The sequence below is a fragment of the Theropithecus gelada genome, chromosome 10 (assembly GCF_003255815.1).
Source record: "Theropithecus gelada isolate Dixy chromosome 10, Tgel_1.0, whole genome shotgun sequence".
Classification (NCBI taxonomy): domain Eukaryota; kingdom Metazoa; phylum Chordata; class Mammalia; order Primates; family Cercopithecidae; genus Theropithecus; species Theropithecus gelada.
The window spans coordinates 80,222,331-80,237,950 of record NC_037678.1 but is presented as its reverse complement, the minus strand read 5'-3'; the positions used below and the strand labels follow the sequence as shown (position 1 = coordinate 80,237,950).

Below are 15,620 nucleotides of genomic sequence, written 5' to 3'. Positions count from 1 at the left end.
GCTATAGTAACCCAAACAGCATGGTGCTGGCATAGAAACAGACACATTGACCAATGGAACAGAGTAGAGAACCCAGAAATAAATCGCTACATCTACAGTGAGGTCATTTTCAACAAAGGTGCCAAGAACATATGTTGGAGAAAGGACAGTCTCTTCAATAAATGGTGCTGGGAAAACTGTATATCCATATGCAGAACAATAAAACTTGACCTCTATCTCTCACCACATACAAACATCAAATCAAAATGGACTAAAGACTTAAATCTAAGACCTGAAACTATGAAACTACTAAGAGAAAATATTGGGGAAACTCTCCAGGATATTGAAATGGACAAAGATTTCTTAAGGAATACCCTGCAAGTGCAGGCAACTAAGGGAAAAATAGACAAGTGGGATCACACAGATTAAAAATCTTCTACACAGAAAAGGAAACAATCAACAAAGTGAAGAGACCATCCAGAGAATGGAAGCAAACATTTTAAGACTTCCCAGCTCACAAGGGATTAATAGCCAGAATATATAAGTAGCTCAAACAACTCTATAGAAAAAAATGTAATTATTCAATTTAAAAATGAGCAAAAGATCTGAATAGACATTTTTTCAAAAGATGACATACAAACGGCAAACAGGTATATGAAAATGTACTCTACATCATTGATAATCAGAGAAATGCAAATAGAACTACAATGAGATATTATCTTATCTTATCCCAGTTAAAATGGCTTTTATCCAAAAGACAAGCAAAAATAAATGCTGATGAGAATGAGGAGAAAAGGGAAGCCTTGTACACTATTGGTGGGAACGTAAATTGGTGCAAGCACTATGGAGAACAGTTTGGAGATTCGTCAGAAAGCTAAAAGTAGAGCTACTATATGATCCAGCAATCCCATTTCTAGGCATATACAAAATAAAAGAAATTAGTACATTGAAGAGATATCTGCACTACTGTGTTTGTTGCAGTACTGTTTACCATAGCCAAGATTTGAAAGTAACCTAAGTGTCCATCAACAGATGAATGGATAAAGGAAACATGGTAACATATACACAATGGAGTTCTATTCAGCCATTAAAAAATGAGATCCTGTCATTCGCAACAATGTAGATGGAACTGGAGGTCATTACAGTAAGTGAAATAAGCCAGGCACAGAAAGATGAACTTCACATGTCCTCACTTATTCATGGGATATAAAAATTAAAATAACTGAACTCATGAAGATAGAGAGTAGAAGGATGGTTACCAGACGCTGGGAAGGGTAGTTGGGGAAAAGAGGGCATAAGGATTATTAGTATGAGCAAAAATGTAGTTAGATAGAATGAATAAGATCTAGTGTTTGATAGCACAACAGGGTGACTACAGTCAATTAATTTATTGTGCAATTAAAAATAATTAGAAGAGTATAATTGGATTGTTTCTAAGACAAGGAAAGGATAAATGCTTGAGGTGATGGATACCCCATTTACCCTAATGTAATTATTATACATTTTATGCCTGTATCAACGTATCTCTCTCATGTACCCTATAAATATATATACCTACTATGTACCCACACATTTTTTTTGAAAAGCTAAGAGATAACAGATAATTCTGATTGTTTTAAGCCCTTAGATTTTAGAGTCATTTGTAACACAGAAGTAACAAATACACTGTATTTGGGGTGTCTCTGGAACATTCACATAAAACTCACACATACATTTCTTATCCTATCAACATTGTAAATGCTTTTAAAATCTGTTTTATAAAAGAAAATTTACATCAAGTGCTCTGTCAATTCTTGTCACTGCAACTATTTGCCAAAAAACCTTTGACCGTTTTGCTTTGCTTAACTTTGGTCAAGGAAGACAGAGAGAAAGGAAGGAAGAGAGGAAGGAAGAGAGGGTCTCCATTATGGAAACAATGGCAAGTGTAATGCCACTCCTGGATGGAGGGTGGCAGAATGACAGCAATGAACACTGTGTCCTCTGGCACACCCAATATCCTTTACGGGCATAGATGTGCCCTGTCAGAATGGGCACCATGGCCCTAAAGACTGGCATTATGTCTGCTCCCACCACTTTCCCTGTCAAAAGAAGGTTGGCTCTGACACCAAGAAATAACAGCTGGATTGTGTTAAGAAATTTTTATTGTTTCCTTTGGATTTGTGATGAAAGCACATAAAATTACAAGTGGAAGAAACATCATGCCACAAAATTGCATAGAATTATTACAAAAATGTGAATTATGCATTTTAAATAATTTGAGATAGAAGAACCAAAATATGTACATTTTAAGAGCTTCAAATACTTTGTACTATCTTTTTTTCTTCTTAAAAGGCAAGAATCACAATGTCCAATCCATCACAAACAATATTAATACAGTGCACAAGCGCAACATTAAATTCAAAGTAATGCAAGCAATGGCCCTTTTTTTTGGAATTATTTAAAGACAGCTTATCTACTACAGGATTATTAATTAATGTGTGGTGATACTCAAATTTTAAAATGAAATGTAAAAAACCAAAAACACATGGCATGTCATTAGAACTTTGAAAATTGGTATACATGGCCAAAACCATGCTATTCTCAGTAGTGTACAGGTATCAGAGAGACATAGTCTAATTTAATACACAGCACTACTCTCTATTATAGGAAAAACCACAGTACAGAATTTCACACATTCAACAAACAACAAGGCAAATACATAAAGGCACAAAACTGCACATCATACAGACCCCTTTTCTTTATCTTAGTCTATTTCAAGTAATATTAATATTATTAAATGATAGTATCATTGTAGTAGTTTCAATGATGCAAGATGGACAGTGTTACACACTACCCCACAACTGCAAAAAGTGTCATTGTACAGATATAAAAATGTGATTACAGTAAATGGCCAAATACAAACATATTGTAAAATGACTAAATTCACTAAGATAATGAAATCCAACTACCAAAACAGTTTTGTGTAAGTCAAGGTTATTCAACTTTATTCTATCTCTGGACTAAAATGTGATACGATGTTCTGCAATAATCACCATTGTGTTTGGTTATGAATGCTATTATTAGTTCATTCTTCTGTAATTTCAGACAGTCTGTAATTTTGTTTATAAAAATGCAGCATTCGATTTTGACCGTTCTCGCTTCTTTATGATTAATGCCTTTCTTTCAAAGTGCAAAAGTAGAATGATTTACAAAAGATTTCTTTTTCAGTGGAAGTTTTATTAAGTGTCTAATGAACACCCCAAACCCTTCAGATCAAAATATAATAATCTCCAAAGAGGATGTGATTTTCCCCTTGCATCTTACTAGATGTGTTTTTTTAATCAAACACTGTTTCCTTATGTTTGAACTAAGCCTTCATTTTGATTAAAATTTAATTGTGATCTCTAGTTATTGCTTAAAGTTAAATAAAATAATTTTCATAAAAATATTAAATTCTTGAAACACAATTTTCAGGACACAACTGGTTTTTGTGTTTTAAGATAATTCGCTAAGCTACAATCAGACAGGTTTATTTTAAAGTAAAATAAAACTGTGATCATCTGGCTTCTGGGTTTTAACTTCAAAACTCATGTGTTACTTTCTAAGTTACATTTTTCTATATATTATTGTTTTTCTTTTTTCAGAACTTTCAATCATGCTTTTGATCAGTTTTACCTTGATGTAATTTGTTTCTCTTATGCCACCTAAAATAGGAACTTGTAAAGACACAGTTAAGTGAATTAAATGTACTTAGTAAATATATAATGAAAGTTTTTTTATGTTAGAATAAAATAGAAATGTTTCAGACTTAAAAATTATGGAAGATTCTAATAAATGTCCATATTTCTGTCCTAATTTTTTGACCATTAAAACAAGCTTAAAATCTGATACTTAACATTTAATTTTTGATCTTGCAAAATATAAATCAAATTCATATAATAAGTTCTAAATCTACTTCAGTTTGCATCAATGGCTCCATCAATTATTTCTTAGCATCTCCATATAATTTAACATCCATGTAATCTAGATGTTTGACCCTTTTCTTCTCTATCCATTTGTCCCTGATTTTGGTTTTAAGTCTTGTGGAAGAGATTTGGGTCATTGTCAATTAATAAACACATATCTACACTTATGTGTGTGTGTATGTGTATATGCACTTACATGACTAAGTGGGTACATATATACATGGAGATAATACCTATCATTTACATGTGAGTCTTTGTATTCTCTAGATAAATATTCAATCTCCCTCTCTATATTAAAAATAAATGAACCATAAAAAATGTCAAACAACAAAATAACCACTGGAACCTGTTCACTCTGATTGAATATCTGCTTAACATATGTCAGCTCAACTATTTTTATTCAACAGACCATTTGTAGTTATTTGATCATTTCAGGCCAAAAACCAATGAATACCCAGACTCTGAGTGCAAATAGTCAATGCAAACAGCACACTGCCTGGAAGTGTGTGGCTGACTTGTTGATGCAGCCAAATGTACAATCCATATTGCTAAGTCTTGGGATGGCTTCACTGGGCAAGGATACAGTCAAGTGATTTTTTTTTTTTCCAAATAGAAAACAAACGTATTTGAATCACTACGGTATCTAATAAAACCATGTCAGCAACAAATACATTGGTGACTCTATGATAAATAAATTAGCAAACTGCAAGTCACTGGTGCTTGCAAAGCGAAGGATGAAACAACGTAATATGCACGTTGACTTGAAGATAATGGTAGTTGAGGGGCAGTTAGAAAAAAAAAATACTCAAAGCAGGCTGTTCAATAGTGTTAAATAATGCTATGCATTTCTCAAACTATTTCTATGACTTTGAAATACTTTACACCAGAGCTTCGAATAAAAACATGAGCTCGATTTTCTTCAAAGAACACTGTCCTTCATTAAAAGTTCCATGAAGCCTGCGAGTTGCTTGCTTTGAATTTACTATTGGAAAGAAAACAAAAATCTCACATACATGCATTCTTTACTAGTAGACCTGCAGAGGTTTCCACATGACACATGGAGCCTGGGCATGGGACTTCTTCATGGATTCCTCTGGAACTCTCCCTTTGGTGTGGATTTTAGGCTAAGGGATGCTTCTCGGGAAGATGGTCCTGGGCAGTGATCTTTGTAATAAGAGAGAGTCCGATGTCGCTGGAGTGGCCATGCAATTTCTGAAGGCCTGGCAGGAGCATTCACAGAGGAGTATCAAATTCTTTTCCTGGGATGTCTCCTCCCAGCTCCTCACTGGAGGGAGTCTTGTGGTTCACTTTTCCAGGGTCTGAGGACAGGGAGAGAGGGGCAGAACCGTGATTGCTGTCTTCACTGATCTTTCCTTTCATGGCTTCCTGCACAAATTCCAAAATCTCGAGGGGCAGTCTTTTGAATTTGTCTTGGTATTCTTGCTCCAGCTCCACCTGCAGCTGGGAGACATCAAGAGGGGAGATGACTTGAGGTTGTTTATGTTTCTTTTTTTTTTTTAATTATTATTATTTTTTATTATTATACTTTAAGTTCTAGGGTACATATGCATAACGTGCAGGTTTGTTACATATGTATACTTGTGCCATGTTGGCGTGCTGCACCCATCAACTCGTCAGCACCCATCAACTCGTCATTTACATCAGGTATAACTCCCAATACAATCCCTCCCCCCTCACTCATAGGTGGGAACTGAACAATGATATCACTTGGACTCGGGAAGGGGAGGTTGTTTGTGTTTCTATACCCACTCCCATAGAAACTCTCTGAAAGAGATATACAAAGGGAGCCGATGAATATATCAACTGAAAATATCATTCAACTACAGAGCAGATGTAACAAAGTTTAGTTGGACACGTCATTTGTCTGTAGCTGAAAGTCAACTTCAAGTTATGTGTGGCACAATAAGGCTAAAGACTCAGAATCAGATGAATAATGGTATCTACAAATGCACACACACACACACACACACGTGGGTCTTTTGAAAAAGGTGTCAGAGGCTGGGCGTGGTGGTTCACAACTGTAATCCCAGCACTTTGGGAGGCTGAGGCAGGTGGATTGCTTGAGGTCAGGAGTTTGAGACCACGCTGGCCAACATGGTGAAACACCATCACTACTAAAATACAATACATTAGCTGGGTATGGTGATGTGTGCCTGTAATCCCAGCTACTTGGGAGGCTGGGGCAGGAGAATCGCTTGAACCCAGGAGGCAGAAGTTGCAGTGAGCTGAGATCACGCCACTGCACTCCAGTCTGGGCGACAGAGTGAGACTCCATCTCAAAAAAAAAAAAAAAAAGACAGAAAAAGAGAAAAAGGTATCAGAAAACTATAAATAAAATAAAATTACTTAAAAATATATAAAAAGTAAAATGATCCAAAGTTTACATTTAGGGGTTGAAAAATATTGCTAGGTGAGCGTTCCAAGGTCAGCCATGAACCTGGCTAGGGGAAGCTAAGAAGCTGAGTAGAGTAGACAGAGCAGTGTGGAGTGGACTTTGGGATGTGCAGCTTTAGTCAGAGGCTGGGAAGCCAATGCTGGGGTCTAAGGAGCAGCTCGATGCATTTTCACAAAGTAAAGAAACTCATGTATCCAACTTGAAATTTTATTTTGACCGCTTTTGCCACCTCTTTATTTTGATTAATTTTTCATTCTAATTTTTATTTGCCTTGTAAACTATTCTAGCTACCCTTTAAACTGTCTTTTAATGTGTCTATTTTATGCCCTGGAGAATTTGCAGATGTTTTAAAGTCCTGGAAGCCTTTCTTCAAACGGAGACTTACGTGGATGTCTCCGTCATAAAATAGCATTAAAAACTGGGATTCTCTGGTAGACAGGGAGAGAAGCGGGGCAGGAGGGAGCGTTGTCTGCTAGGGAGCTGTGCTGTGCTGAGTCCAAAAGAAGACCTTGAATTTTAAAGAAAATTATCTCTGTTTATCAATTGGTGAGCAGAAAGAATAATCCTTGAAACACCGTGTAAGGTTAAATGTTTCCCCCATACCTCCTTATTAGCTTGGAGGCAATTTTTAAGATATGGCCTTAACACCTGGACTTTTCCTCCCTGCTTTTCAAACTTTAAGGTGCACACAAATCATCTGGAATTTTGATCTTGATTCTGTCCGACTAGGAGGCCTGAGTGGGGCCCGAGCTCCTGCGTTTCTCAACAGTTCTTGAGGGATGCCAACGTGGTTGATCTGCTTTGGCCACTCTGATAGCTCCCTGTCTGGGTTCTACTCTCAGCCCCCATTTCTACTTTTTATCTTGATCTTGGCTGTGCATCCTCCATCTGCAGTTGTCAGGGCAGCCTCTGGGGCTTGTTCTGATCCCTGGAATGCCAGGGTGAAGCCAGTCCCCAGGGCATCTGTCTCTCTGAGTCTTAGCCTCCTTCTAGACAGTGACAGCAGCTTGGGAACATCTTCTTTAGTTCAACTCCTTTCACTCTCACTTCTGTGCCACATACATTTTGCCAATACTAAATTATTTAATTTATATTAAGCAATCCCTTATCTATCCCAAAGTTCTGAAATCCAGAAGTTTTCTTTTTTTTCCTTGCAAATTTGTGGCAAACTCATTGACATGAACTGATATTGGGATGATACTGATACATGAAATATGTATAATTTCATGTATCCCCTGTCATATGACTATTCATGAACTTAACTGCAGATATATTAATTTGTTTGATTTTGAGGATTACTCAGGTCTCCCTGAAGTGTTATGCTCATGATATATGCATCACATTGCCTTTCTAAAATCAGAAAAGTTAAAATTCTGAAAAACAACAGGCCCCAAGAATCTCAGATAATGGATTATGGATCTAGTTCAAATGACTTTTTTTTTTTTCACATCAAGAGGTGTGTGACATGCACTCATATGTTTATCATAGCATTATTCACAATAACGAAGACATTAAATCAACCTAGGTACCCATTAATGGTGGACGCATAAAGAAAATATGGTACATATATAACATGGAATAGTAGGCAGCCATAAAAAGAATGAAATCATATCCTTTGCAGCAACGTGGATGCAGCTGGAGGCCATTATCCTAAGCAAATTAATGTAGGGACAGAAAACCAAATACCACACATTCTCACTTATAGGTGGGAGCTAAACATCGGGTATTCATGGACATAAATATGGGAATGATGGACACTGGGGACTAATAGAGTGGGGAGAGGAGTCGGGGACAAGGCTTGAAAAACTAATTGCTGGGTACTATGTTCATCATCTGTGTGACAGGATCATTCATATCTCAAACCTCAGCAACACACAATGTACTCATATTACAAACCTGTACATGTACCTTCTGAATCTAAAACAAAAGTTGAAATTTCAAAAAATTTATAAATATTATTTAAATATCAAATAAAAATAAAAATAGAAAATAAAAGAAAAATAAAAGTGGTATCTGGTAAAAATGGCTTAGACTGAGTATTGAAAATCAACTATTCTCCCCAAATGTAAAATGTGGGGTGTTTACGAATCTATTTGCTAGCACATAAATTCTTATAAGCTGAGGAGGAAACACACTGTGAGGGGGCGCTCAGGGCCCTGGACTCATGTGGCTATGACGGAGCACCTTGTACAGGGCCCTACTCTTCGTGTCAGCACATATGAGTCACTGGAGCATCAAACAGGAAGAAGACAACTGCCAGTTCTTTCCCTGCTGTTCCAACAATTTAGAAGGAAGCGGGGGTTTTTACAATGTCACACTCTTTTGCACAAGTGAAATCTTAGCCTGGTGTTTGACAGCTTCCATTTACTACCATTCAGACCTCATCATCAACTCACCTCAGTTTTAATTCAGTAACACATGTGTTTCCAAGGAAGATAGGGAAGGGAGAAAAGCAAGTAACCCTGTTTTAAGAAAACAAATTGCTGTTCTCTTATAGGTTGGACTGGGGGACCCTCAGCTATGGATATATTGTACCTGACCTAGCAGAAAATTTCTCTTAGGTTAATGCTCATTGGTAGACAAGACCCCATAGTGCTTAATAAGTGCTATTTCTTTAATTATTAAAAAAAGAAGTAAAATACAAGAAAATGTCAAATACCTAAACCAATGATTTTTAACATTTTTAATAATTTAATTCTAAGAAAAACTTACATTTCAGTAATTTAATTTTGATAATGATTTTTAAGAATTTATAATAATTGACCCAGTTGTGGCTAAGTTATAACTTTAGTAGACTTTTATCGTGGGCTAGTAGTAGATTTTATCATATTCTAAACTAAGTCACTGCCTCATGACATATTATGTGCCATATATTTCACACTTTTTAAAAAGCTGTTCAATTGTTAATGAATTAATTTCAAAATTGTATTTATTACATTCCAAGTTAGAGCTTTTGCTTTTTCTTCTTAAAAACGAAATACTTGTTCATTGTAAGAAAATATGAAAAGAATACAGGGTAATTCTGGCTCCATTCCAACAAAGGCCCATCCTTCAGTGGTCTAGAGCTATTCCAGACCAAGGGTTGCAAACTCAGGTGTTTACAGGGGCCAGGCTTCTTATTTTCATTACACATTTTCATCAGGCTGTGTGCAAGAAAGTGGGGGTCGTGGGGGTTCTGAAGAGCTAGAGATGACAGGCACTGTCTAAAGGGGGTACGAACAACTCGGTTCTAGCTGATGCTTGTCAGATTGAAAATTGAAGTCAGAAATCCACATCTTCATGTAAGAACCTGAGTTTGTTGTTGGCAATCAATTCAAATCACATTTGTCAGCGCCACTGGGCTCATGGAGAATTTACAACCTTCCCCCTAGCAGATTTAAATCTGGCTTTAACCAGGGGACTCCAGAAGTGAGGTCCAACTGTGGAATTCCAGTTTAGACCTTTCCTAATTTTCCTTCCCCACAATCCTAGGCTTAGATGGTCCTCCACAGATCACCAAGGCTTCCTCTTGATTGCCTCTGTTCTGGGGTTCAGCATCATCCTATCTAATTGCCACATTCTAGGTTTTGTACTCTAATATGTGTTGAATTTTTTATTCTGTGCAAGTGAAACAGTGTGTTAGGTGTGAATGGTAGATCAGTTGTGCAAATGGCAGTAATTCTTCACCCCTCCTTGTAATCATAACCTTAGTGGTGTGACTTTGCAGCTCATCCCATCCTAGCAAAGAATGGAGTGGATTTCTCTTCTTCTTGAATCTGGGGAGGCCTTGTTATTTGGTTCTGTCTAGGAGAATGTGTCAAAAGTATATGCTGTTCTGAGTCCAGACCTCACAAGGCCTTGTGTGCTTCTGCTCTCACAGTTAGAAGTTTACTCAGCCATCATGTGAACAAGCTCAGCCTGGCTTGCCAGAAGAGGAGACACATGGCTCAGTTATTATACCTTTTCCATCACTTCAATTAACTATCAGATACAAAAGTGAAGCTATTCTAAACCAGCTCGCCCCTAGCTGACCACCAGCTAAACACAGACATGAGCAAGCCTACTGAGATCAGGTGAGCCTGGTTCAGACCAGAACCAGTCCATAGACTCATCAACTTAGCAAATGCTTATTGTTTTACTACTGACTTTTGTGGTTGGTTGTTAGGCAGCAGTATTATGGCCATAACTTCGAGTGAGGGGAACAGAAAGGAGTCTTATTATGTGGCCTGGCCCCATAAAATACTCATAAGCTAACTCAGCAGGCCCCATCCTTTCATTATTGTGGTCTCAAAGCATATTCATGGGGAAAAAAATCACCACAGGACAGATAGATTTTCAAGATACATGTGATTTTGTAGGCTATGCCTTGGAGCCTTTCTCGCATAACATTGTCAAACATGAGTTTGTTTGATCTTAAGTTGATAAGACCTCTTTTTGAGGTCTTATGAACAAGAAAGAGGAAAGAACATGATTGACTTTAACCTTTAAATTTAAGATGAGTTGTTATTATTATACTCAGATATTAATAAAGAAGAGTGTTGCCAGAGTTTGTTTTATTATAGGCCCAGTTCTTCAATTTGACTAGTCAGGCTCAAATTCTAAATTTCTCAGTTAACTTGATTTTCAAAAGATATTGCCCACTAGTCATTTTTGTGAACTCTGGGTAGTTAAGCAGGAAAAGGCAATACAGTCAAGTTCAAATGTATTCAATTCTGCCTATGTTATCAAATATTTTTGTACTTGGGATGCTTTTCTGACTCTGACATTCTTTTCACCTGTCTTTTTAAAAAGGCAGAGATTTGATCTAGTTAAGGAAAGCTTTTAGATGCATAAACATAAGTGAAGACCAAGGAGCAAGCAAAGTTACTCTTGAAGGTTAGCTTACAATCAGAAAACAAACAAACAAAACCCAGTATAACATAAACGTGGCATAAATATAAGACAGGTTACTGAGTTATGAATCAGAGACAATCAAACCAATTTCCTAAGGAAACAAATTGAAACCAGAGAACAATAAGCTACAATGGAATAACAGAGGAACTGAGAAAACTTAAAAAAAAACGCAGCTGGAGAATGTGCAGACAGATATTTGCAAGGTTTTAAAAATTTGGAATTCCACAGTCCAACTCAGGTCATTTTGCCCAATGAAGTCTATGAAAGATCTTAATACAAAGTATAAAGCCAATGTATTTTATAATATAAATATTAATATATTAATATACAAATATGTTATATTTTATAATATAAATATAACATACCATATTATATAATAATATATTCTATTAATATAATATATTACACATATTACATATATTAATATTTATATTATGTATATTACATATACTATATATACTATGTATAATATATACTATTTTATAATATAAAATATAAAGCCAATAACAATCTTAGGATGGTTATTTACTTCTGTCTAGGAGAATGTGCCAAAAGTGTAATTGTAATTGTGAATAACTGTATAATCATGGGGTACAGAGATCTTTTTAAGCAAGACAGAACAACATAAGAAAGAAAAACATAGATATTTTTATCTAGATGAAAATAATCCATTTCTCTGAAAAATGAGCATAAATAAAGCAATTCATAGGAAAAGAAATACAATACAAAGAATATATGTACAATACAAAAGAAGTACAATACAAATATATATATTTGAAATATAGATGAAAGCATCTTATTAACAATCAGAAATGCAATACCACAATACCTTTTCAAGGGGCATTTATTACATTGATTAATTTAATTTAATTCATTAAATTTAAAATAAATTTCTCTTAAAGAAGCAATAACATTGTGAGAAATTCACACTGAAACATTGGGTAATAATTTGACAAAATGTATAAGAAAGCAAACATAGGCTTGTAACCCAGCAACTCCAATTTTGGGAATTCAGTCTATAGAAACAAAACCACCAACATATAAGAATGAACACACTAAGATATTCATTTTTGTACATGAAAAATAGCATTGTTTTAGCATTGTTTGTACAGGCAAAGCAACCAAAAAATAAAACAAAACAAAGCCAGCCTGTGAAAACTACCTTAATTTCAATGTTTTGCCACATATGCATTATGTATTGTCTATCTCTACATTTTTTGCTGAGTCATTTGAAAATATTTCAGGCATCACGACATTTCACCCATAAAGACTGAAGCATACATTTCCTAAAAAGGTTTCTTTCTGATAACATTAGCATATTTATTTATTTGCTTTATATTAATATATACAGAAATAGTTTCAATATTATGACCTGTCAATAAAATAAGCAAATGAAGCTTGAGACTTTTTTAAAGTTCTTTTTATTCATCGGATATATCCCACTAAGTGTGCACAATTATATTACTCTGCTATAATTCACTGAAAGTAATTCTATTCTTTGTATAGTTATGTTACCTTGAATATAGACATAGGATCACTTGTTTCAGTTTGTTTCCTCGGTAGACTTTTTTGATTATTTTATTCTTTTTCTTCTCTGGGAGCATCTGGTGTGTGTGTGTGTTTGTATGTGTATGTGTGTGTACATACACACATATGTAAATAAAATTGACAATTTAAAATTGTATGTATTTATGTAGTACAGACTGATGCCATGATTTATAAATACAACATGGAGTAATTAAATAAATCCAATTAACATATTTATCACCTCAAATACTTATCATTTTTTGTAGTGAGAACATTTGAAATTTAATCTCTTAGCAATTTTGAAATGTAAAATACATGCTGCATATACTTAAAATTTAATTCCTTATAGTCTTTTAACACTTTAAAAATATATCTCCTAGCCTTTGAGAGGCAGGAATGATAATACGGTACTGTAATTATCTTGCTTAGAATATTCTGGAATTTACTGCTAAAGATTTGGGAAAATAGTAAAACTAACAAGCCAAGAAATAGCAAAAACATGAATAAAACTTAAGTGTTTCTGTAAAAAATCATAAGGCTCTCACTTAAAGAACTGTGATGTAGTCAAATAATATAAACCAATGGCTTTGAAAACAGGGAGAAATAATTACATTATTGTGATAAGTGAAAAAGTTTACCTATAGTTGTATATGTACTGTGATAATAACTATGACCATTTTTTAAAGAATACAAAACTACTTTGAAAAGAAACACTAAAATATAAACTGTGTTAGAATTATGAGTATCTTTATTTTTTCTATTTCTCATTTTTATGGTTATGTGATTATTTTATTTTTAGCATAAAAATAGCATTCTAAAATGAAAACAAAATCTAATATAGTTTTTATAAAATACAAAAAAGAAAAATGTAGAACTCTGAATGTGGGATACAGTGACTAGGACAATTTTACCAAGAATTACTGCAAGGACTATAGTATTTTAACCTCAACATCATCAGTTAGCTAAGTGGATATTAAAAGCAATGGGAAACACATTAAAATAATACATTCATAGAATGAATGGTTTCAAAATTAATCCTGAGCAAATGTGCAAGGCCTCATTTTATTTTTAGAATAATCTCATGAAGTTTGCTTCAAGAATAAAAATAACAGAATCATATGAAATTTACAGAGTGAGGTTAGCTAGGTTACCCAAGCATTGTTGGAAAGTGACATGTGGGAAAATGGGACCACATGCTATATCCCAACCGCTTCAGTTTTTGTTTGTTTATTTGTTTTCCACTAAGTTTCCTTCGAATAAATTGCCATGGGACTTTGAGTCAATATGGCTGACTGAAAATTTCCTTTTCTATTCCCAACATAGGAAAAGGCAAAATAAAACAGTACATACATACTCACTTATATTTACAGCTGAGTTTGAATATAAGGAAAAGAAATCCTTAAGTCACAGAAGTAACAAAAGAACTCACAGTTAACAGAGTTGATTCTCCATTTTGCGGGACTAGGAGAGATTGGAAGAGGAGGCCTCAGGATGCCGGGTGTTGGAGTGCTGAACCTGAGGTCCCTGCACAGAGCCAGGGGTGCCCACCCTTGAAATGGGAACTAGGAAAACCCAATCCACAACCTTGCGGAGGCGGCAAGGAAGCAAATGATTCATGGAGCACATCGAGGAAAAACATCCACAAAGCAAATCAGAAACCCATGAGTGAGGGCAGTTTCCAAATCATATTACCCCTGTGAATTGAGTACCCAGTTCCAATAAATTAAAGCAAAAACTGTTCAGAAACTGATAAAACCCGCTGAGTCCCAGCAGAGGCATAGCAAATTCAGAATGTTTGGATTCCTCGGCAACCAAGGGCAGGACTGACACCTATAGACAAACAGCTCCTAGGAAACATGAACTCAAGTTCAAAATTACAAACGACTTAAGTAAAATGCAGCTTTTGTTCAACTTTGTAATTCAAGGTTGCCATTGGCAACTGAAATCTAAAGATAAGGAGTGAAATGGTGATCAGTGTATTTCTAAGTCAAAGTTGAAAATACTCCAGACATAAACAGTAGTAAATTGGATAGTTCATGCCAATGTAGAAGAACACAGGCCATTCACAATGGAAATCAATTACTGCTGCTTTTTATTGGGTGCTGGAGTATGGTGCCTGCCTATATTTTGGGTTGATTTTCCTAAATATATTTTCTTCAAAATAATATTAAAATTAATTTTTAGCTTGTGAACAAATACCTATTAGCAATAGAACCTGTTACACAGGGCTAAGAAGGCAACATAAGTTAAACTGATGCCATAGATCTACACAAAGTAGACAATTCACTTAGGGATAGGTAAGATTCTTTCTCCACGTAGGGTTTAGAATGCTTGCATTTTATGAAATATGACCTTGTGCAGCTTATTGAATCTTCTGGAATTGTAACTGTTTCATATATAAAATACGAATAATAAAACCAATCTTCCTGGGCTGTTAAAAGGTTTAAACAAGATCATACATATTAAATGCTTAGCATACTCTGATTTGCTTATTAATAAATATTGTATAACCTCATTTTTAAAAAGAGAGAAAAATGACTTAATGCAAAAAAAAAAACCATCTAAAGCCCTGCCTATGAACCAGTCCTTGTTCTTTCCAGTTAATTTGAGTCGTTATTTGGTCAGTTATGGCACTTGATGGATTTCTCTTTTGGGACTATATTCTGGTTTGTTGTTGATTTTGATGCATTTGTCAATAAGTGGTATTTTCAACACTCTGACTCATGCAAGGCTCTGTTTGGTGTTGTGGTGACTGAAGAAATCAAAATCCTTCCAAGGTGAGAAGCAATGAAAGTGGGGAAAATAGAACATTGGACTGAATGAGTGCTACACACAAGACGGATTGTGTGGATGCTGAAAATGAAGACTGTACTGTAGCCTTA

At 35.2% G+C, this 15,620-nt stretch overlaps 1 protein-coding gene across 2 annotated transcripts in view; it reads right to left on the bottom strand.

The window, feature by feature from the left end:
- Positions 1-2,102: 2,102 nt before the first annotated feature.
- The window catches only part of PLCB1 (phospholipase C beta 1), a 753,090-nt gene continuing 739,572 nt past the window's right edge, over positions 2,103-15,620 (bottom strand). For both annotated transcript variants that reach the window (XM_025399458.1, XM_025399457.1), the window contains one exon: positions 2,103-5,384. Coding sequence is in view for 1 of the 2 variants with exons in the window: in XM_025399457.1 (XP_025255242.1) it covers positions 5,157-5,384 (228 nt within the window). In the remaining variant the exon portion in view is untranslated. The remainder of the gene's footprint in view (positions 5,385-15,620) is intronic.